Source organism: Sabethes cyaneus, chromosome 3, assembly GCF_943734655.1.
Source record: "Sabethes cyaneus chromosome 3, idSabCyanKW18_F2, whole genome shotgun sequence".
NCBI lineage: Eukaryota > Metazoa > Arthropoda > Insecta > Diptera > Culicidae > Sabethes > Sabethes cyaneus.
This window is the reverse complement of record NC_071355.1, coordinates 114,443,518-114,467,724: the sequence shown is the minus strand read 5'-3', so window position 1 is coordinate 114,467,724 and position 24,207 is coordinate 114,443,518. Positions and strand designations below refer to the sequence as shown.

Genomic DNA, 24,207 nt, shown 5'->3' with positions numbered 1-24,207 from the left:
ATCTGCTGTTGCATCTCTGATATGGGCTTAGCTATTACTGAGCCTTTTTCTTATACATAACAATTCTTCCTCTTTTAGAATTTGAATACAAAATTTTTTTTTTAAATATTTACAATTTTATAGCTAATAATTTTCATGTTTTGTATAACCACTTGATTGCGCTTAACATTCTAAATTTTTATTCACTTAACTAATTAATATACAATCATTGACTTCATTTATTCATTGACAGTTTTGTATTTTGTAAGTAATATTTGTAATATTTATATTTCACTTTCGATTGTGTCCTTTGACACCTTTCTATCTTGTTTGTATATAAAATTTGCTCAATAAAATTTTCTTTTTCAGATTGTGCCCGTTGACACCTTTTACTTTATACATAATTTTCGTTTAATAAAATTTTTGTTTTTCAGATTGTGCCCGTTGACACCTTTATGCTTTGTTTGTACATAATTTTCAATTAGTAATGTTTTTCTTTTTCAGCTTGTGCCCATTGACACCTTTCACATTTGTTTCTATATAACCATACATATAACCTTTTCTTTTTTTTTATATAAAAACTTCTTCACGTTTTCTTAAATTACATCTTTTCTCTCACCAAAAAAAAACTCAAATAAAAACTTTTCACTTTTCAATTCCTGTTGTCTCTATGCTGTCGTAATCTGTCAGATCGTCGCAATACCGAAGATCCCGCTTTGCTACTTGAACCATCATTGTATCGGATTTTCTTTTCTTTATTCTTTGATATCGTGTCAGAGAAATGAAAGAGTTCGTCGTCTGACATGGTCCTTTCACGCTTGCAGGTCCTTCTGCATGGAACTGTCAGATTCTGACGACAGTTAGTTACTTTGGGGACCCTCAATTGCTCTCGATGCGCCTTTAGCACCACGCTTCCAATAGAAATCTGGAAGATTGTAGGAGAATACTGTTTTACAAATTTAGCTTCAACCCATCTTGAACAGTCTTTTATATTGTGATTTTTGTACCAAATAATATCCCCCAATTTCAATCGAGCAATAGGGTCAACAGAAACTGATTGCTTATTACTAATATCACAGATTTTTGATTTATTATCATCAATAAAATCGTCAATTTTCTTTGGCTTATTTATTTTCTTTGGATTAATTAAATCCAATAGGATTTTTGGCGTATATTTGAAAATCCTCTCCGATGGAAAACTACCATCTTTAGGCAAGCAAGTATTCCGATAGTTCATCAAAAATAGATTAATTTGATCTTCCGTTTCCATCCGCTTTACCTCTGAATCAAAAAGGAATTTTTTGAACACCTCCTTTACAATCCTGACAGACCTTTCGGCTTGCCCGTTACTAGAAGGATTGTAAGGAGGGCTTTTCATGACAACTATACCTTGCCTTTCCAAAAACGAAATAAAAGCAACCGAATTAAATGGTGGGCCGCCATCTGTAACCACCACATCCGGAAGACCAAATCTGGCAAAAAAGGAAATGAATTTCTTAATAACCTTGCTTGCGTCTGTTCCAAACCTCATCCATTCTACTTCGATCCATTTCGAAAAACTGTCAACGATCAGTAGAAATACCTTTTGACCAAAATAAAAAAAATCCGCGTGTATCCTACTAAACGGACGAATCGAAGGAAGCCAGTGAGTTTGCGTGCTAACTTTGGGTGTAACTGCCATTCTATTACACGGTTCACAGGCGTGGACGAAAGCTTCAATAGCAGCGTTAATACCAAACCAGAACACAGACCTACGAGCCATTTGCTTCATCTTTACCATACCAGAATGATTTACATGCAACAATTTCAAAATATCTCCTTGCATCGATTTTGGTATAACAACTCTATCCTGGAAAATTAGACACCCGTCAACCACTTCCAGGTCGTGTCTATTAGAGTGAATATTCATCAAGTCTTTGTCTATTCTCTCAGGCCAACCATTCTGGTAATAAGCAATTATTCTTTGTAAAAACACATCACGACTTGTTTCCTTGGCTATCTTGGAGCAATCTATGGGAACTTCCTGAGTAAAATTTATGCTCTTTACGAATTCCCTATCATACTCTTCTGGAGTACCCTGTTCAAGCGGAAAACGAGAGCAGAAATCCGCGTTGCCCATTTGTGCTGATGGTCTGTAACATATGGTAAAGTCATAGATAGAAAGCTCTAAAATATACCGCTGTAACCTAGTGACATAAATAGCATTTTTACCCGTTTTTCCAAAAATTCCAACTAGAGGCTTATGGTCAGTATAAACCGTGAAACTTTGTCCATAAAGGAATTTGTGGAATTTCTTAACTGTACTTACTAGTGCCAAAGCCTCTAAATGCAGAATCGGATAAGAACGCTGTGCTTTATTCAAGGAAAACGAAGTAAAACAAATTGGCTTTTCTACACCGTTAACCACATGTGCGATTACTCCACCCAATCCATAACCTGAAGCATCTGAAACAACTACGATTGGCTTTTTTGGATCATAATATTCTAAAATATTTGCATCCAATAAAGCAGCTTTGCTATTAATAAAAGCCTGTTCGCATTCTTTACTCCATTCATATTTAACATCTTTCTTGAGTAATTGATACAGACAAAACAGCTTTGAAGACAGATGCGGAACAAACTTGCCATAATAGTTAAGGAGGCCCAAATAAGCTTTCAACTCAGTTACATTTTTAGGTGTAGAAGCTTGGTTAATTGTAGTCACTTTATCTGGGCTTGGAAGCAACCCATTGTCAGATATAATATGCCCTAAATAAGGCAAACTCGACACGAAAAACGAACATTTCTTCCAATTAACTTTGATGTTTGCATTGCTTAGTCGTTCCAGTACTGTATAAAGCTTCTTACGACAATCCTCCATATCAACTCCTGCAACTAGAACGTCGTCTAAGTAAACAGAAACATTGTCTAACCCTGCCAGAACCTGCTCCATAACCTGCTGAAAAATAGCAGCACTAGAAGACGCTCCCTGAGGCAAACGATTGTATGTAAATAGTCCCTTTATGGTATTTATTACCATTATTTTCTTAGATTTTTCTGATAAAGCTAACTGGGTGTATGCACCTTCTAAATCCAGCGAACAAAATATCTTGCAACCAGACAGTTTAGCGAACAAGTCCTGCGTAACGGGAAGAGGATATGTGTTTGGAATGATTAATTTATTAATGGAAACCTTACAGTCAATAACCATTCTGATCTCCTGATTCTTTTTCATCACTACAACTACAGGGGAAGCCCACTCGCTAGTCTTAATTGGTGTAATAACCTTTTCCCTTTCTAACATGTCTAAATGTTCTAAAACTTTTTCTCGTAATCTGTACGGAACATCGTAGGCTCTCTTAAATATCGGTGAATCATCCTTCAACACTAAGTCAGCCTCATACCCTATAATCGGAGAAGAAAAATTTTTGAGGAAAACATTGGGAAAACGTGTTTTAATGTCCGAAATTATTTTATCTTTACTGTCATATGAACGAATATTGTTAGCAAAAGAAGAATTAGCAAAAACTTTTCTCCAGCTTGGATAGAAAACGTCCAACCAACTACGTCCTAATAAAGGAAGAAAATCGTTTTTACTATCTAAAACTATCAACTCTAAACGCTTATAAATTCCGTTAATAACAACATCAACCAACACCTTCCCCAAAATTGAAAGTTCAGATCCATTAACAACAATCAATTTCCTTGAACATTTTTGCGGAGGCATGTCAAAAAATTTGCAATATAATTGTTTTCCTATTAAAGTAATTGAAGAGCCGCAATCAACCTCCATTTTAACAGTACGACCCTCAATCAACACATCAGTCAAACATGGTTCATTCAATCTAGTTTTGTTAGATACCATCATACAAGTAAAATCACCTGATTCATCCGAAGAGTCATCCATTGTTGGCTTTAATCTGTTGAATAATTGTTCCAAACCGCTGCTAGTACCAGGATGCGGTTCGTCAGCAAAACGAACAGTCGGTTTCCGTTGGCTGTTAAGATACTTAAAACATTTCTTTAAAATGTGGCCCGGTTTGCCGCAGTAGTAACAGGTTACATTACGTTTGTTATAACCATAATGGTCATGTCTAGAGCCGCTCTTACTTCTATTCCTGTTACCACTCCTACTCCTGCTTCTCAAACCAAAGCCCGAACGACTTCTGCTCCTGCTCCTGCCTCTATTCCTGGAATCATTCAAAAAATTATCCCGTCTTCCCAGCCTAGCTTTAACCGTTGCTACCTGCTCTGCTCTACCACCCAACATCCTAGCTCGCGATCCGGCCAACTCCCAATTCACTAGCATGCGCTCAGCTGATGCTAGCGTAAGATTCTCTTCGCCTAACATCTTTTGCTGCAAATCTTTGTCGTACACACCCATTAATAATTTGTCTCTAATTGCTGTATCCCTACACTCCCCGAATTCGCAAAACTCAGCCTGCATCTTGACGGCTAATACAAAATTTTCCGCCGATTCATCAACCCCTTGCACACGGTTGTAAAATTTAAACCTCTGAATCAAGTCCGATTCACTTTTATCGAACCGCTCTTTCAATTTTTTTATCATCTCATTATATGGTATGGTTGATAAGTCTTTAGCTGGGTACAGTAGCTTGAGTTCCTCAAATACTACTGGCCCACTCAACGTAATGAACAGAGCTTTTTGCGAGTTCTCGGGAACCTGGTTGTATTGAAAGACATATCCAAGACGCTCAACATAATTGCTAAATGAAGCACCAGGGACGTAGGGTTCAATAGAACCGATAATGTTAGAAGCCATGTCAGATGAAATTGCTGCACAAGAAAAAAATACGGTCACCCTAATAAAAGCAAATGTAGAAGTCGCTTACCGAAGCTGATGTATACTATACCACTCAGAACAAAATCTCTTCACGCGCTCTCTGCCGCTGATGACCAGATGAACGCTATGGATGCGTAACGATAAGTAACGCACGATAAGTGGACGCTGCTAAATCAAATCCTCTCACGCGTCGATGCGGTAAACTGGTAGGTAAGCTGCACACCACTTCAAACTTCAGCAAAAAAATCTAAAGCTGCACACAATTCGAAGCTAAGCTCAATACGCTTCGAGCAATATAGGCGATGTATGTATTGTTGAATTAGCAAAAAAAAAACTATTCTCCCGTTGGAGCACCGAATATAAAACTTTCTTTAAACGAAAAATTGCCTTTTAAAAAAAACACTTTAAATATACTTTTTGCTTCACTTCCGTATTTCCGTATTCCGCTCAATTCAATAATTCAAAATTCCTAACGGGAAGCCTTTGCCTCTCACAAGCCGCGCACTATTTCCGCCAATTTTTCAAATAGTAGACCTTTGCCTTTCACAGATATTTTCCCCCTCAGCGACGCTATAAAACTCAGAAAATTTAGCACCTTTGCACACAAATTTTCGTCAGTTTTCTAATAAATTTCCACTACTAAAAGCACTTATACCGACCTTTGCCGTACAATTTATAAAAATCACCGAAATCTTCAAAATGCCTTTGCATTACATAAATTTCACTATTTGCACCATTTGAACTTAAACGCGTACCGGAAACTTTTCTCGCTCGTCGCCAATTTTTATATCTTATCACTCGCGGAACACTGTACTGAGGGAGATTTCGGATCAACAGGTTAACGACCGTACTTAAAGTTCAATCAACTTAAACATCGGATTCTGAGGCCAGCTCAGCCGTATTTATTTGAAACTCATTTGCATGTGTTCGTTGCAGTATTTGAATCTGCTGTTGCATCTCTGATATGGGCTTAGCTATTACTGAGCCTTTTTCTTATACATAACAATTCCCTCCCGTGTGTTAGATGGACTCGGTGAGTGATGATCATCGGCGTTGTACTAAACGGGTGAGTCACACACCGAGCAGTCTCACATTCAGCCAGAGATGACACCTATACTAGTGAGTGTGAGGCATATCGCATATCAGACGTCACTGATGATTAAGCAAGAAAAGCTTTACCAAGTGGACGCAGGCAAAGTATCGCTCTCAGCGATGCTCGGGTTTTACATTGTCTCGTCTCACAATTTTCGTTAAGTTTAGCATATAAATACTCGGTGCAGATCATGCACAGTTTTTCGATCTGTGAAAACTAGCACAGATAATGGAAGTGCGCGTCGGAGTATTTTATGGTGAGAAGTTTGTATCTGAACAGTGGTGCAATTTCTAATCAATTTGTGTGTTTGTACTTTCAAATTACAGCTTACTATTTAAAACGATTAAAACTTAAAGATAATACGTGCAATTAAAACAGTTTACAGTAAAATCATCAGTACGGTTAGTAGTCATATAGTACGTTCATTGTGATATAAAATGATAAAAGCTTTATTCATTATTTAGTTGAAACAATGAAGAAGAAAAGCTAATTGTTATCGTCGATAATCGTGATATTGTTATTTTGTATAAAGCTATAGTGTAAGAAAAAGGTAATTGCATTATTGTAACATAGTATGTAACTTAGTTATGCGGTATGGGTAAAAGGGTAAAGCGTTGGTTTGACCATGTCACTAATGGAACGGTATAGGTCCAGCGGACCTTTTTCTTTTTATCGTTTATCTTTTTATGAGATTTTCATCGGCACTGTGAGCACAGCACAGACGTACATCGATATTCAGTCATCTTGTGGACAGCCTAGTTCTCGACTGGGGAATGATCTTCGGTTATCACGCCTGACGGATCTTTATTGTGAGACGAAAGTCGCTTTAGCTTCAACGACGAGTTTCGGAGGTGGCTAGGTTAGCGGCTATTGATTGCAACTACCGAGTGTTGCGTTCCGTTTTAGCAGGTTTTTCGTGAAAACCGCTACAACCGTCGATGGCTATGTGCAAAGGTCATCACCATTGTCGGCTGCTTTCAACGTACCGTACATACGTCTTCCAGTTCATCGGTATTCAGTGCACACATCGATTAAACTGACATACCGGCTATAACCTGTCGTCTGGCACATCCACCATTACGTACACCATAAGCTGGTGTCTTCTCCGATCAGTGCATCTACATCCAGTACCTGTATCACCCAAGTATATGTCACATCAGGTGTCTCTGTAATACATCATCATGCGAACCCGGCGTACGGGTTATGCCGCGTCCAACTTCGAGATCCAGTGCTCCTACCGTTCAGTGCATCCATCGTCAAGTGCACGCTTCGTTTAGTGACAACAACATTCATCGGCGATGGCGAAAATCAACCATGGCATTGAAGCAGCTACGTTCCGAAAAAAAAGAACCCCGCACTAATACCCAAAAACCGCAAGTAGACTATATATAAAACCCTATGAGCTCAAAATGTAAAAATTAGGATAAAAGGTAGAATGTAAGGTACACAGTAGCTAGTTGTATTCAAGTGCTGCCCGCAAATTCATAGATATTGCACCTTTTTGCTATTCGCGTCTCGGACTCAAAAAGGAAGTCTCAAGGCTTCGATCAGGCTAGTTTCGCAAATCGAGATTGTGCATTAGCGCCTTTGAGCAAAGTCTTGTGAGATTCCGCTTCGTAATCCTTCACCTTGGTAGTCATCAGTGAATGACACGGGGACCTCCTCATGAAAGTAAGTAGTCAGGATGGTGAAATGAGATTGCCGTTAACACATTGAATTTCTCCCTTTGCTGTTTTCCTATCCTGGTTTCCCGCTGAGTAGTCGTAGGTTACATTAGAGTCAATAATCAATAGTCGCAGCAACTTGCCCTGCAATTGTCCTGCACTCTAACAGCTGGCTGCGAAGTTTGTCGTGTAAAAACTGAAGGTCAAGTTTCGATAACGGAATGAAAATCAGGAAAATATTGAGATAGAGATGAAATAGACGATAAAGTGAAGAAGAAAGATAACTACACTGTTACATAATAAAATTGGTGGACAAGACACAAACACGTATCACTCTTACAACATTTAAAGATAAAAACAATGTTAACTGTTACACTTAGATTTGTGTAAGAATACATCTTATTAAAGTTTCCAAACGATTTTATATCTAAATACTTTAACTAGACTATTTTCATAGACTATAGAGGGTAAACTTGAAGCGGAACAGTACATTTCATTACTCTGAGTAATTTCATATTCGTTCGAACGAAAAAATATCTCATACACTTTTGTTTGAATTGCAATTCAAATTTTCCTTGTACTATATTGAAAATAATGTTAAAATATAAAATAATATTGAATAAATTGAAAATGGGTCATTCCACGTCAAGTGACCAAGAAAAAGTAAAACTTGTAATGGACCTTCTTGGATTTTTACCAAATTCAGTCAGAATTCCAAGTTTGATGCCCCGTTTTTATAAGCAAAAGCCGTCCCAAGTATGTTAGTTTTACTGCACTCTTATTGCGGTTCTTAAGACCAAAATTGGTCATATAAACCATCATAAGAGTGTTATAAAACCCAAATTGTTACTTGGGCTGTTTACGTCAATTCCACTTATTTTCTTTTGCTTATATCCCCGAAAACATTAAGTCTAGAAAGGCACTATTCTCACATTTTCAAAGAAAACTGCACAATGAATTTGAAAAAATAGCATTTTTTTTAGTATCAAGGCTGCCAAATATTTTTCGATTCGATTTAAAAACTATTTTTCTCCCAATGTATACAATTTCATCTCAAAAATTCCAACTCCATCGTATTTGCCAGATTTTTTATAAAATCCAAAAAAAATTGACAGTGTTGCCAAATTCCAAAACTTAAACTAAAAAGCTGGCAACACTGCTCAGGAAAATGTAATATCTAGTAACATATACATGCTTTCACAACAGGGCATAGAGACTCACTGCTTCTTGAAAAAAATATTTTGCTCTTGGTTTTACATAAGAAATTGGAGGCCGCTTGCTTCAAAACGTTGTCTCTGGATCGGCAAGGAATACTTCGTGCCGATGAGATATTGCTATTCCACACATGGTGTAACAAAAGTTTACTGCAACTAAATGTCCAAAAATGTAATCTAATCTCTTTTAGTAGAAAACGTAACCAACCTGATGTGTCAATTTCCTTAGGTGACCAGAATGTGAAAAAGTGCGATAGAGTTAGAGATTTAGGGGTTATCCTTGACTCAAAGCTAATGTTCATTGATCATTATAATACAATTATAAACAGAGCTAATAACATGTTGGGCTTTATTAAACGTTTTTGCTATAACTTTCAGGACCCATACACTATTAAAACATTATACGTTACATATGTTAGATCAATATTAGAATATTGCAGTATAGTATGGTCTCCATTTACAATCACACATGAACAAAGAATAGAGTCAGTACAAAAACAATTTTTATTATATGCACTGCGTAGGATAGGTTGGACTCAATTCCCGTTACCGTCTTATAAAGATAGATGCATGCTTATTGATATTCAAACATTAAAGGAACGGCGAGAATTTGCAATGGCATCTTTTATTAATAATATCGTCTTGCATAAAATCGATTCAACTGAAATCTTATCAAAATAAACTTTTATGTGCCAACAAGACATTTGAGACAACGACAAATATTTGCAATTAACAATTATAGAACGAACTATGCAAAATTTGGACCTATTAATCAAATGATGGCAGTTTACAATATACATTGCAACAATATTGACTTCACAATGTCCAAAATAAAACTTAAGCAATACTTTGGTAGTTTACTCCGCAGTAATAATTCCTAACATTAATTTAATAAGCTAGATCGTAAGATAATATTAAGTGTTTCTCAAAATGGCCTACAATATTGATTGGCGACAATCTATACCTATAAAGAAGGATTTCTGTCTGTCTGTCTGTCAGTCTGTCTGTCTGTCTGTCCGTATGTTCCTTATAGAATCGAAAACTACTGAACCAATCGGCATGAAAATATGCATGTAGAGGTTTTTTGGGGCCAGGAAAGGTTTTAGTGATGGTTAGAAACCCCTCCCCCCACTAAGAGGGGGGGCTCTCATACAAATGAAACACAAATTTCTGCATAACTCAACAACTAATCAAGAAAATAGAACAAAATTTGGCATGTGGGTGTTTCCGGTAACAAGAATTTATTCTATGGTAAACTGAGACCCCTTCCCTCTTTATAAGGGGAATTATAACTCCTCTCCTCTTTAAAAGGGGGTTTCTTCCATACAAATTTCCTCATAACTCGAGAACTAATCAAGCAAATGGGACCAAATTTGGCAGTGAAGGTTTTCGAGGGCAAGAATATTTTCTATAGTAAATTAGGACCCCTCCCCACTTTAAGAGGGGGGGGGCTCCTGTACCAAAGAAATACAATTTTCCTCATAACTCGAGAACTAATCAAGCAAATGGAACCAAATTTGACACGTGGGTGTTTTTGGAGACAAAAATTTTTTCTATGATGAACTGGGACCCCTCCTCACTTTATGAGGGGGGGCTCCTATACAAATGAAATACAAATTTCCTCATAACTCGAGAGCTAATCAAGCAAATGAACCAAATTTGGCATGTGAAAGTTTTCGAGGGCAAGAATATTTTCTATGGTGAATTAGGACCCCTCTCAACTTTAAGAGGGGGGACTCCAATACAAACGAAATACAAATTTCCTCATAACTCGAGAACTAATCAAGCAAATGGAACCAAATTTGACACGTGGGTGTTTTTGGAGACAAAATTTTTTTCTATGATGAACTGGGACCCCTCCTCACTTTAGGAGGGGGGGCTCCTATACAAACGAAATACAAATTTCCTCTTATCTCGAAACTAATCAAGCAAATGGAACCAAATTTGGCACGTGGGTGTTTTTGGAGACAAAATTTTTTTCTATGATGAACTGGGACCCCTCCTCACTTTAGGAGGGGGGGATCCTATACAAACGAATTACAAATTTCCTCTTATCTCGAAACTAATCAAGCAAATGGAACCAAATTTGGCACGTGGGTGTTTTTGGAGACAAAATTTTTTTCTATGATGAATTGGGACCCCTACCCACTTTAGGAGGGGGGGGGGGCTCCTATACAAATGAAATACAAATTTCCTCATAACTCTAGAACTAATCAAGCAAATGGAACCAAATTTATCATGTGGGTGTTTTTGTAGGCAAGAATATTTTCTATGGTATATTTTCTATGGATTTCCCCACTTTAAGAGGGGGGGGCTCCTATACAAATGAAAAACAAATTTCCTCATACCTCGAGAACTAATCAAGCAAATGGAACCAAATTTGACATGTAAGTGGTTTTGGACGCAAGATTTTTTTCTATGGTGAATTGAGACCCCTCTCTTCTTTAGAAAGCGAGTTATGGCCCATCTCCCCTTTAAGAGGGTGGGCTTCCATACAAATGAAATGCAAATTTCCTCTTATCTCGAGAACTAATCAATCAAATGGAACCAAATTTGGCATGTGGGAGTTTTAGATGGCAGAAATTTTTTCTATGGTGAATTACGACCCCTTCCCCTTTTAAGAGGGGAGCTCCCATACAAATGAAATTCAAATTTCCTTATAACTTGAGAACTAATCAAGCAAATGGAACCAAATTTGGCATGTTTGTTTACTTGTTTATTGTCCAGTAGCGTAAGATTAATATCTTTTTTGAAATTGCTACGTCCGGTTCTAATAAAAGGTACATCATTATAATAATTTAATTAACTAATTAACACTAATTCACGATAATTACATTGTCTTGTCATATTTTAGTTTATACGGTTCCAAAAATTTATGCAGCCTCTCTTGAACATTGCCTCCGACGATGAACGTTTTACTTCGGGCGGTAGCGAGTTCCAGCTTACCACACCTCGAACGAACAGTGAAGCAGCGTAACATGCAGTGTTGTTGGCTGGTACCACAAGGTTTTGCAATCGGCGTCCACGAGTTTGGATCAGTTTCTGATGAAGAATACTGGGGGCCTGAGTTTTTAGCAGATTCCACAGAAAGACGCACGATCTATGAGCGTAGAAGTTTTTTATCGGACATCCAATGAGGTTCTGTTGCAGTTGGCTCACGTGATCGTAGCGGCTCAGTCCATACACGTATCTCACACAGCAGTTTAGTGCCACACGTAATCGATCGAAGGAGCTTGCGCTGGGCCGGATGAGGAGGACATCGCCAAATAGTAAATGCGGCAGGATCAAGGATTTAAAAAGCGTCAGCTTAACGGCAGTCGATGCAGAGGAAGTACAACAGTAAAGCGTTCGGAGGCTAGCATAGATTTTACCACATTGTTGTGTTATCAAACCATCCCACTGCAGATCGCATTGAAAAATAAAACCCAGGTTGCTGGCGCTTTCTGACCACGGGATACTCTGACCATCGAGAAGAAGTCCAGGCACTGGTGAAACGATACTTCCAGCTCTTCGACGTCTGCTTGTGATGAATAGTGCTTTGCTCTTAGCAGGATTCACAAAGAGTTTATTCCGTCGAGACCAATCCGCAACACGTTCGAGATTATCATTCATCATTCTGACTAACTCATGTGCACAGGGACCACGTCCGCCGACGTAGAGTTGTACATCATCGGCGTAAATCTGAATAGAGCAGTGCTTCAACACAGTCGGTAGATCATTGATATGACAGCAGAATAGTAGAGGGCCGAGTACTGAGCCTTGAGGTACTCCAGATGGTACTTCCACACTACGGGAGCAGCAACCACCACAAAACACAGTCTGTCTTCTTTCACACAGGTACGATTCTATCAGACTCACGGCAACAGAAGAGAAGTTGAATTGCGTATATAGCTTGGCTAGTAGTTTGCTGTGCGGAATGGTATCGAAGGCCTTCGAAAAATCGAGCATCAACAGTATACCCGCACCTTTCTTATCAACAATGGCTCCTAGATCATCGTACACTCTTAGAACTGCGGTTTTGATGCTCTGTCCTTTGCGGAAACCAGCCTGGTAGTCCGTCAGTAAGCCACTGTCTTCCATGTAAGATGTCATTTGCTGCTTGAGAAGCTTCTCAAACACTTTTGACAACGCGCAGAGGATGCTTATTGGTCTTAGATTAGTGATATCGTTCAGGTGCGCTTTTTTCTTCAGCGGTATGACTTTCGCGTGTTTCCAGGAGTCAGGAAAGGTGGACCGTTCGATAAACATATTAAATAAATATGTAATGTGCTGCACAACTAACGGTAATATGATCTTCACAAAATTAATTGGTAAATCGTCCATCCCAACGGCGTTAGACTTAATGTCCCAGATAGCGTTCACGACTTCCCAGTAATGTACTTGCTGAAAGGAGAAACTGTGCAACGATGCTGGTGCTGAACTCTCTGGTGTTGGTCTGCGGTGAGTACTGTTCGTGAAGTTAGCTAAGAAGGTACGATTCACTTCATCTGGATCGAACTCGCAGGGACTATGCTGTTTATCCTTGCCAACTCCAAGACTCTTCACTCGCTGCCATAGGGTTTTCGATGAAGCTCTGCTGTCTAGAAAACGATGCAGATACTGCTGTTTGGCTTGCGCGATTTTCGTGTTAGCACGATTTCTTAGCGCTTTGTATCGCTGCCGCTTCACGTCCTTCAAATGTGTTGGAGCTTGCAACCAGTCCTTGTACGCCAAGTCACGCTCGAGCAAGCTCTGACGAACGCTATCAGAATGTGGGAGATTTTGGAGTCTTGAATTCATTTTACGATAGTTAGAGATCTCTCACCCCTGTGGTAGGGGGATATGGATTCTCATAGAAATAAAACAGAAATTTTTGCGAAACTCAAAAACTAATCGAACTCGAGAAATTCGAGACTCTTCCATAAAACATTAGTCAATAACAAGACCACAAAAACTATCTATAGTAACACTAGATCATTCAGGACGAGACGGTCGCGAGTGTTGCCGGTGACCCGCCGTCGGAAGCGCCGCCCACTGGGGGGCTTGCAAAACTCGAGATTGTGACAAAGATCATCCGAGATTCATGATTTATGTACAACACAGGTTAATTTGTGGCAATACGAAGTTTGTCGGGTCAGCTAGTAAATAAATAAATAAATAAATAAATAGATAAATAATTCTAATGTAAAAAAAATCTCTGGAATACGATGGAGTCGGAACTTTTGAGATTAAAATGTATTCATTGAGAGAAAAATAGAACTTTAGTTTTCAAATCGAATAAAAAAATATTTGGCAGCAATGGTGCTAAAAATACTACTTTTTTCGAATTCCTTGGGCAATATTCTTTGAAAATGTGAAAATAGTATCTTTCTAGACTTAATATTTCCGGAGATAAAAGCAAACGAAAATTAGCGGATTTGACGAAAACAAGGCTTTTGTTGATCAGGGGTGGGGGGGGGGTTGTCTCCCATAGAGGGAGGGGGAGTTCAATCGACACAAAAAAACAATAGTCGACTTACGCTTATTAACTACTTTCATCTAATTATGGGATTATGGGAGTTTTATCTCAATCTCTGTCACAAGTAAGTCCCATGCACATAGACCACTATAATGCGGAACAGAATGGTCATTCTGTTCCGGACCTAAAATTCATCATGAAAAAAAGCAGGTTGGAAACCTACTATTTTGTAATTTTTAGTGTTTATATAGTACATCTATCGATAAAGATGCGATTTATGCAAAAATCTCATTTTTGACAAAAATGGTCAATAGACCACTATAATTCGGAACGGCTCATATATACCGAGAGATTTTTGTACCCCCGAGGGGATACTGCAATCCTTGGTAGTTGACTTATCAAAAGTACACCCCCTGGGGGGTATACTCATGATAAATAAGAGCTTACAACTCAATGCCGCTTTCGGTAAGGAACATCAAAATATCTCGTAATTTTAGTTTCCTAAAATCCGATTCATTTAAGACGTAGGATCCAAAGATCCTATGACGCAATTGTGCTACTGCAGGACAGTTGCAAATTACGTGATATGGTGTACCGTAGTCGGATTCACATAAATTACAATGAAACGATTCAGCTCGCTGAATCGTAGCCATATGATAATTTAGTCTGCAGTGACCAGTCAGTGATCTGACAAGAATACTGCAATTTACCTTTGAGTGTTGCAAAAGAAATTTCGCAACCTTCTCACAAGGCTTAACAATGAAACTTTTCGTTTGACGACAAGTTTCAAGATTTTCCCAATAACGTACATGTTCAGATGAAAACCAAGATCGAATCTTTTGTTTTATCCAACATGCCGCAATTGGTAAAGCAGGTTCTGGTCCGAAACCGACTTTTCTGCTCCAGATCTTGCTAGTTCATCAGCCCATTCATTTCCGGTTATACCAGAATGGCCAGGAACCCAAACCAGATGAACGGCATTTAGAATGCTTAGTTCTTCTGATTGGGTGTGGCAGGCGATGACTGTTTTAGATTTAGAATTAGCCGCACAAAGGGCTTTTATAGCGGCTTGACTGTCAGAACAGAAGTAGATAATCTTGCCTATCAGTTCTTTCTGAAGTGCAAACTGAGCTCCGCACATAATTGCAAAGATTTCAGCTTGAAAAACGGTGCAGTAACTACCCAACGAATAGGATTCCTCCAATTCCAGCTCACGGCAGTAAACACCAGTACCCGCGCGACCTTCGTACAAGGAACCATCGGTGTAACAGACTACATAGTCGGAAATTTTCCTTTCCATGTAGCCTGACATCCAATCCTCTCTAGGAGGAAAGTCACTTGAGAAAGTCCTATACGGGAAAGTACGCATGAGCGTTACATCGCTAGGAGCAAGGGCAAACTTGTCCTCAGCAACAATTTGCGACCACAATCGAGTATGACCAGTGGAACCGTCCACAGACTGCCAAAGGCCAATCGCGTGTAGTCGATAAGCACATATTAGTGCCTCTTGCTTCAGGTGGAAGTGTAGAGGTTTAATATTGAAAATAGCTTCTAGGGCGGCAGTAGGAGTTGTAGTAAATGCACCAGACATTGCCATTAAACACATCCTTTGAAGATGGTTTAGCTTTGTCTGTACAGTCACAACTTCCCCTCTCTGCCACCATACAAGACAACCATACGCCAGTATTGGTCTGACAACGACCGTGTATAACCAGTGTATGTATTTGGGTTTAAGCCCCCAAGAGTTGCCAATTGCTCGTCTACATTGCCCAAAGGCCATGCACGCTTTTTTAATTCGGAAATCAATATTTGTGGACCAGTCAAGCTTGGAGTTGAGAATCAACCCCACATACTTCACTTCGTTCACAACATCAACATCCGAATCGTAAAAGCGCAGAGCGCGAGCTCCATTGGTATTTCTACGTCTTGAAAATAAGACGATAGATGTTTTGCTCGGATTTACCGAAAGTGCTGTTTCTTGGCACCACGTTTCCACGACGCGTAGTGCCTGCTGCATTAAGTCAAATAATGTGCTTATGCACTTTCCAACTACTAGGATGAGATAGTCATCCGCAAAACCATATAGCCTAGACCATTGAGTTTCCTCAATAGGCCGTCCGCCACAAGGTTCCATAAAAGAGGCGAGAGAACGCCACCTTGTGGACATCCACAAACACTTTGCTTCCAAATGCTTGCTTACCGTAAGGACGAAAAAAGCAATCGGTTACTAAGCATTTGTTCTATCCACTTTATGATTATTGAAGGCACATTATGATAACGAGCAGCCTCCAAAATGGAGGCGAAAGATACGTTATCAAACGCGCCTTCAATATCCAAAAAAGTTCCTAAGCAAGATTCCTTTTGTGAAAAAGCAACCTCAATTTTATCCACCACATCATGTAATAAAGTGGTTGTAGACTTGCCACTTTGATAAGCATACTGTGCTGAATGAAGAGGAACTTCTACCAAGCTTGTTTCGCGGATGTGGTGATCAACAATCCGCTCAAGTGATTTAAGCAAAGAAAGACGTTAGACTGATTGGTCTAAAACTTTTTGCTTGCTCGTATGTCGCGCGTCCACCTTTAGGAATAAACTTAATGGTTATTTCACGCCATTGAGTTGGGATGTACCCAATAGCAATACTACACACAAACATCCTTCTCAGAATGTGTTTGAAGTACTTGAATCCTTTATGCAGTAGAATAGGGTATATTCCATCTGTTCCAGGAGATTTGTATGGAGAGAAGCTGTTGGGAGCACTGCACTAAGCGCATCGCGTACACAGCCGAACGTTCAGCCGGGGTATGTTCCTTTAACGACCACGGTCAACTTCAGGTCGTATGTTGACGTGCGGTATAAAACAACAACAAATAGAGACGAGTGAGTGACGGGACGGAAGAAAACAATAAAAAGTAAGAAGTAAATAGTAATCTGAATAAAAGGAAAGTTGTGCTATTTCTAATAGGGAGTGAGATAAAACAAATTTAATTAAGCCTAATTTGCACCAAAAAATACCGTGTATTTGATTCGTGAATTCAGGATACGAAAGTTGATCACTGTGAGTAAAGTGTGACTTGATTAAAACTTATTATTCTACTTAAAAACAAGATGTAAAATTTGTTAGCCTAAATAAATACACACGTTAAAACTTACAGCTACGATCGAGAATAAAGCAGATAAAAATTGATTAAAGCTAGTACGAAAAATTATTGAAAACGCTAGAAGGTGAATCAATTTCTTATTGTTTCGAAGACAGCTGCTAGAGAAGAACGTGGCCGATCTGCTAGAGGGAAAAAGAAACTAAAATGTAAGTTAGAGTAGGGCTAGTAAGTAATGTTAATCTAATGGAAATAATATAATTCTAGCTTTGATCTGCCAGAAAATAAGGCTGATTCCAAGGAAATAGTTTCATTTGTTCAAGTGGTCCGAACAAAATCAAAGATTTTACCTCTCGGACATAACCTCGAAAGATGGCTAATTCGAAGTCCGGCAGCTGCCTTCTGTGTTCGGAAGTGGACACAAACGAAATGGTCCAATGTGACCAGTGCGACGGATGGGCGCATTACGGTTGTGCTGGAGTGAATGATACGGTAAAGGATCACCCGTGGAGCTGTCCGAAGTGCAGCAACTTTCTGCAAGTACCCAAAAAGAAAGGTGCTGCTGTCGCAACGTCGAAAAAGACCTCCACGGATGGAAAGAAGACAAGTTCGAAGGGAGAAACTGGCTCGGTGAGTAGTGCTGTTTTGACAATCGAAGAATCTTTGCGAAAGATGCAAGAAGAGATGGATGCCAAGGAGAAGGCCTTGGAGAACGAGCGCATTCTACGTAGGAAACGGCTCGAAATGGAACGTGCGATGAAGGAGAAGGAATTAAGCCTGGAGAGAGAACTCCGCCAAATGGAATTGGACCAAGAGCGGGAGTTACGGGCAGATCAGCTGAAACAGGAGCAGGAATTGCTGAACCAGCGCCTAAAGGAAGAGGAAGAGTTTCTCAAAAGGCGAAACAAGCTGCGTGAACAGTTCAAAAATGCAAAAAAGGTACTGGTTGAAAACTACGGCGGTACGGGTCGTGAAAAGGAAGAAGATCAAAAAGAGGATGGAGATGAAGAAGAAGGCGCTGTTGGTGGAATTCCGGATGAAGAAGAAGAGGAAGACTTTTATCGGAAGGTAGAGGATTGGCTCGATAACCAGAAGCTTCAACAGAAACCTGTGGTGTCTGGTGCCAAGGCAAAAAAGGTGCCCTTGCCCCCTCCCACTTTACCGAAAAACCCGAGTGCAAATCGTCACAATATTCCAAATAATGAGGATCCGTTCGGACGATTGACTCTCGATGAACGGAACTTATTAGAAGGGCTATTGAATCGTACACGAAACGTGTCGAGGCAGGAACCGGTAGGGCTCTCCCAAGCGCAAATATCCGCTCGACAGTCCATTTCCAAGCAGTTACCGGTGTTTAGGGGCGAGACTGAACTCTGGCCGATTTTCATCAGTAGCTATGAGTATACCACCGAAGCGTGTGGATTTTCTAACCTGGACAATTTGAAGCGCCTGCAGGACAGCCTAAAAGGGGATGCTCTAGAAGCCGTGAGAAGTCGGTTGGTCCTCCCTGACTCGGTTCCCGATGTAATCCGCGATCTCCGGAATTTGTTCGGGAGGCCTGAGAAGCTTTTAAAAACGCTGCTGATGAAGGTGCGCCAGGCTAAGTTACCAAGAGATGACCGTTTAGAAACATTCATACATTTCGGTATAACGGTCAAGCAGCTCTGCGACCACTTAGAAGCTGCAAAGCTCGTGGATCATTTGAGCAACCCCATGTTGGTCCAAGAGCTTGTGGATAAGCTCCCTCCAAACTACAAGCTGGATTGGGTCCGCTACAAACGGAACCAAGTCGGCACTCCGTTAAGGATATTTACCGAATTCATGAACGGTATTGTTTCCGATGTCTCCGAGGTCAGTGAATTCTCCACTCACGATCTTCACGATCACAGTGAACGTTCCGCGCGAGCGAAGCAGAACAAGAAGGAGTTTGTCCACGTCCACCACTCCTTCCCCGGCAAAAGGGAAACGACGCCGAATGTGAAAAGTGAAAAGCCGTGCTGGGTGTGTAAGAGGACTGATCACAAGATCAGATTTTGCGATGACTTCCGAAAATTAAACATCGCAGAACGTCTGAAGCTGGTCGAAAGGTTCAAGATGTGTGAACTGTGCCTTAATAACCATGGAAAGAGCCGCTGCAACTTTAAGATTCGCTGCAACGTAGGAGACTGTCAAGGAGGACATAATCCGTTTTTGCACCGATCCGAAGAAATTGTTCAGATAATGGAGGTCCAGTGTAACGCTCACAACCGCCTAAATCGCTCCGTGTTGTTTAGGATGCTACCGGTTACGCTTCACGTCGGGAACCGAGGACTGGATATCCTTGCATTTTTGGATGAGGGGTCCTCCATTACCCTGGTAGAGGATTCTATCGCCAACAAGTTGAAGATCAACGGAACAGCTGAGCCGTTAGTCGTCACGTGGACTGGAAACATGAAGCGCTTCGAGAGCGGTTCTCGGAAAGTGGATCTGATGGTATCCGCTAGAGGCTCAACCGAGCAGTTCCCGCTACGAGAAGCTCGCACCGTTGCGGAACTCATTTTGCCTAAACAGGAGATGCAATTCCGCGAGATCGCGGCACGCTATCCCCACTTACAGGGCCTGCCGGTTGAGGATTATGACGCAGAAGAACCGAAAATGATGATCGGGTTGGACAACATGCACGTATTCGCTCCGCTCGAATCTAGGATTGGTAGACCGGGCGAGCCTATCGGTGTTCGGTCGCAATTAGGCTGGACAGTCTACGGACAGGAGAACCAGTGTTCGTTGTCGAATGCGGTGGTGAATTTTCACGCAGTGGAGCCAGTGAGCAACCAGGCGTTGCACGATATGATTCGCAGCCAATACGTGATGGAGGAAGCGGGAGTTACACCGGCCGGAATTCCGGAGTCGGCCGAAAACGAACGTGCTCGTGAGATTCTTCAAAGTACGACGGTTCGTGTTGGATGTCGTTTCGAGACAGGGCTCCTGTGGCGCGATGACGAGCGGAAGTTCCCTGACAGCTATCCGATGGCTGTGCGCAGGATGCAAGCATTGGAGAGGAAGCTGTTAAAAAACGAGGCGTTGCGGCAGAATGTGGAGAAGCAGATCACCGACTATCAATTGAAGGGTTACGCGCACATTGCTACGCCGGCTGAACTCGTCGACACCGATCCAGCAGCGGTATGGTATCTACCCCTTAACGTTGTGACGAACCCTAAGAAGCCGGGAAAGGTGCGCCTTGTGTGGGACGCAGCTGCAACAGTAAACGGCGTTTCCCTGAATACAGAACTGTTAAAGGGGCCTGACATGCTGACGTCTCTCCCGGCAGTAATTCAACGCTTTCGTGAGCGTAGCGTCGGGTTTGGTGGTGACATACAGGAAATGTACCACCAGATCCGGATCAGAGCGGAGGATAAACAGGCGCAACGGTTCCTGTATCGTCCTTCAAGTAACGACAAACCGCAGGTGTTCGTCATGGACGTGGCGACTTTCGGATCGACTTGCTCACCTTGCTCTGCGCAATTCATCAAGAACTTAAACGCAGAGGAGCACGCGGAGCAGTATCCGGAAGCGGCGGTAGCGATTGTGAAAAACCATTACGTCGACGACTATTTCGACAGTCTAGACACGGCTGAGGAGGCAATTAGGAGAGCCCAGGAGGTGAAAGCTATCCATTCCCGTGGCGGTTTCAACATCCGAAACTGGGTCTCAAATTCGTCGGAGTTTCTGCGAGAGATGGGAGAGCAACGCGACAACAGCGCGGTTCTCTTTCATCAGGACAAGCAAGCCGAAACAGAACGGGTGCTCGGGATCGTCTGGGATTCTAAAGAAGATGAGTTTTCCTTCTCCACCATCACCAATGCAGGATTCCAGCTGAAGATCTCAGGCGAAGTGCGGCCAACGAAAAGGAACGTTCTCAGCTGCGTCATGGCGATGTTCGATCCGTTGGGCCTACTAGCACCGTTCACGATATCCGGAAAAATGTTGATTCAAGACTTGTGGAGGACCGGGTGTGAATGGGATAAGCAAATCGACTACGAATCGATGGAGAAATGGATGCGGTGGGTTGAGTTGCTGCCGACGATTGCGGAGATCAGGATTCCGCGAAGCTATTTCGGGAAAGCGCACTCTCAACAAGTGAAAGACGTGCAGCTTCATATCTTCACCGATGCTGGAGAGAAGGCGTACGGGTGCGTAGGATATTTCCGTGCCATCGTCAACGAAGAGATCGTTTGTGTGCAGGTGATGAGTCGTACCAAGGTTGCCCCGCTGAAGCAACTGAGTATTCCACGGCTAGAACTGCAGGCCGCAGTGCTGGGCGCCAGGTTAGTGCGCACCGTTCAAGAGAGCCACAGTTACAAGATCCAGCAAACGTTCCTCTGGACCGATTCGCGGACGGTCTTGTCTTGGATTAGATCGGATCAACGGAGGTATAAGCCATTCGTCGGGTTTCGCATTGGAGAAATCCTCAGCCGTACGAATCTGTCCGATTGGCGTTGGACACCGACGAAACTAAACGAGGCAGACAGACTTACGAAGTGGAGGCGTGATGCAGAGTTGGAATCGAACAGTAGCTGGTTCAAAGGGCCCAGTTTTTTGTACCAAGACGAGGCGAACTGGCCGCAGCAGACTGCGCCGGCCAACACGAAAGAAGAGCTCCGGGCGCAGTTCCTGTTTCACGACGTGGTTGTGCAGGACACTCTGGTCGACGTTCATCGGTTCTCCAAATGGAACGTGTTAGTAAGGACGGTGGCTTGCGTATTCAGATTTGGGTCCAACTGTTGAAGGCGGATGAAAGGCGATCCGATCAAAACCTTGAAGGCGACGAAGAACCAGGCGAAGTCGTTGATGTCGGTGAGGTGGTCAGCAGTACGTACACCGTTGAAGCAGGAGGAATTCCAGCAGGCGGAGCGGTATCTATTACGAGCGGTTCAGGCCGAAGCGTTCGGGGATGAGTTGAAAACCTTGATGAAGAATCGAAACAGACCTACGAGTGAGTGGATAGTCTTGGAGAAGTCCAGCCCACTGTACAAGTTGACGCCGCTGGTCGACGAAAACGACGTGATTCGGATGGAAGGACGTACGGAGAAAGCCGAATTCTTACCATTCGATTTGCGCTTTCCGGTGATTCTACCGAGAGACCACCATGTGATGGAGTTGATCGTGCAGCACTACCACGAACGCTTCGGGCACGGTTATCGAGAAACGGTTAAAAACGAGATACGGCAGCGGTTCTACATTCCAAAGGTCGGTACGGTGGTGTACAAAGTATCGAAGGCGTGTCAGTGGTGTAAGGTTCATCATAGTCGTCCACGGGTCCCGAGGATGGCAGCTTTACCGGTACAGCGTTTGCAACCCTATCGACGACCGTTCAGTTTCACCGGAATAGACTACCTCGGCCCAGTTAACGTTACGGTAGCGCGTCATAGCAAAAAGCGCTGGATAGCCGTGTTCACCTGCTTCGTGACGCGCGCTGTTCACCTAGAAGTGAGTGCTAGCCTGACCACACAGTCGTGTTTGATGGCTATTCGTCGCTTCATACATCGTAGAGGGCCACCGCAAGAGTTCTTCTCCGACAACGGGACTAACCTGAAAGGTGCAAGCAAGGAGCTGACAGGGAGGATCAACGATATCAACAGCGACTGCGCGGACGAGTTAACCGACGCGCGGATGCAGTGGTCATTCAACCCACCAGCTGCCCCCCACATGGGTGGGGTATGGGAGCGATTGGTCAGATCGGTTAAGGAGGCGTTGGAAGCATTGAACGACGGGAAGAGGTTGACAGATGAAATTCTACACATGTCAGTAACAGCAGCAGAAGATATGATTAACTCGAGGCCGCTGGTGTACGTTTCGCAAGAGACAATTGAGGCAGAAGCACTCAGTCCGAACCACTTTCTGCGAGGTGTTTCGCCGAACGAGCCACAGATGGTTCCCCCTCCACCGCACCCTGCTGAAGTGTTGCGGGATGCATATAAGCGTTCGCAGGAGTTGGCGCAGGAGATGTGGGGCCGATGGATCAAGGAGTACGTGTCGGCGTTGAACCAGCGGTCGAAATGGCACGGTGAAGCGAGAGTGCTGAAGAAAGGCGACCTAGTCTACGTAGTCGGGGGGTCCAAGCGAAGATCCTGGGTACGTGGAAGAATCGAGGAGGTCATCCCGGCGAGTGACGGCCGCGTACGGCAGGCCTTGGTCCGGACGAGCAGTGGTTTGTTTCGGCGAGCTGTGGCGCAGTTGGCTGTGATCGAGGTTGGCGAAGAAGATGGTGGTAAAGCCAGACCGGAAGTGGCCTCTGGACTAGGTTTACGGGCCGGGGAAATGTTGGGAGCACTGCACTAAGCGCATCGCGTACACTGCCGAACGTTCAGCCGGGGTATGTTCCTTTAACGACCACGGTCAACTTCAGGTCGTATGTTGACGTGCGGTGTAAAACAACAACAAATAGAGACGAGTGAGTGACGGGACGGAAGAAAACAATAAAAAGTAAGAAGTAAATAGTAATCTGAATAAAAGGAAAGTTGTGCTATTTCTAATAGGGAGTGAGATAAAACAAATTTAATTAAGCCTAATTTGCACCAAAAAATACCGTGTATTTGATTCGTGAATTCAGGATACGAAAGTTGATCACTGTGAGTAAAGTGTGACTTGATTAAAACTTATTATTCTACTTAAAAACAAGATGTAAAATTTGTTAGCCTAAATAAATACACACGTTAAAACTTACAGCTACGATCGAGAATAAAGCAGATAAAAATTGATTAAAGCTAGTACGAAAAATTATTGAAAACGCTAGAAGGTGAATCAATTTCTTATTGTTTCGAAGACAGCTGCTAGAGAAGAACGTGGCCGATCTGCTGGAGGGAAAAAGAAACTAAAATGTAAGTTAGAGTAGGGCTAGTAAGTAATGTTAATCTAATGGAAATAATATAATTCTAGCTTTGATCTGCCAGAAAATAAGGC

General features: G+C 42.0%; 1 protein-coding gene across 1 annotated transcript; it reads left to right on the top strand.

The window, feature by feature from the left end:
* The first annotated feature begins 17,640 nt into the window (after positions 1–17,640).
* On the top strand, positions 17,641–23,586 carry LOC128740045 (uncharacterized). The gene is made up of 2 exons (XM_053835553.1): positions 17,641–21,983; positions 22,035–23,586. The coding sequence occupies exons 1-2, from the start codon at positions 17,641–17,643 to the stop codon at positions 23,584–23,586; spliced, it is 5,895 nt and encodes a 1,964-aa protein (XP_053691528.1).
* The last annotated feature ends 621 nt before the right edge of the window (positions 23,587–24,207 follow it).

Coding starts and splice junctions, on each gene's coding strand:
- LOC128740045 (XM_053835553.1), top strand. CDS start 17,641: ATGGCTAATTCGAAGTCCGGCAGCTGCCTTCTGTGTTCGGAAGTGGAC. Junction 21,984..22,034: donor CGGTTCTCCAAATGGAACGT/GTTAGTAAGGAC, acceptor CAACTGTTGAAG/GCGGATGAAAGGCGATCCGA.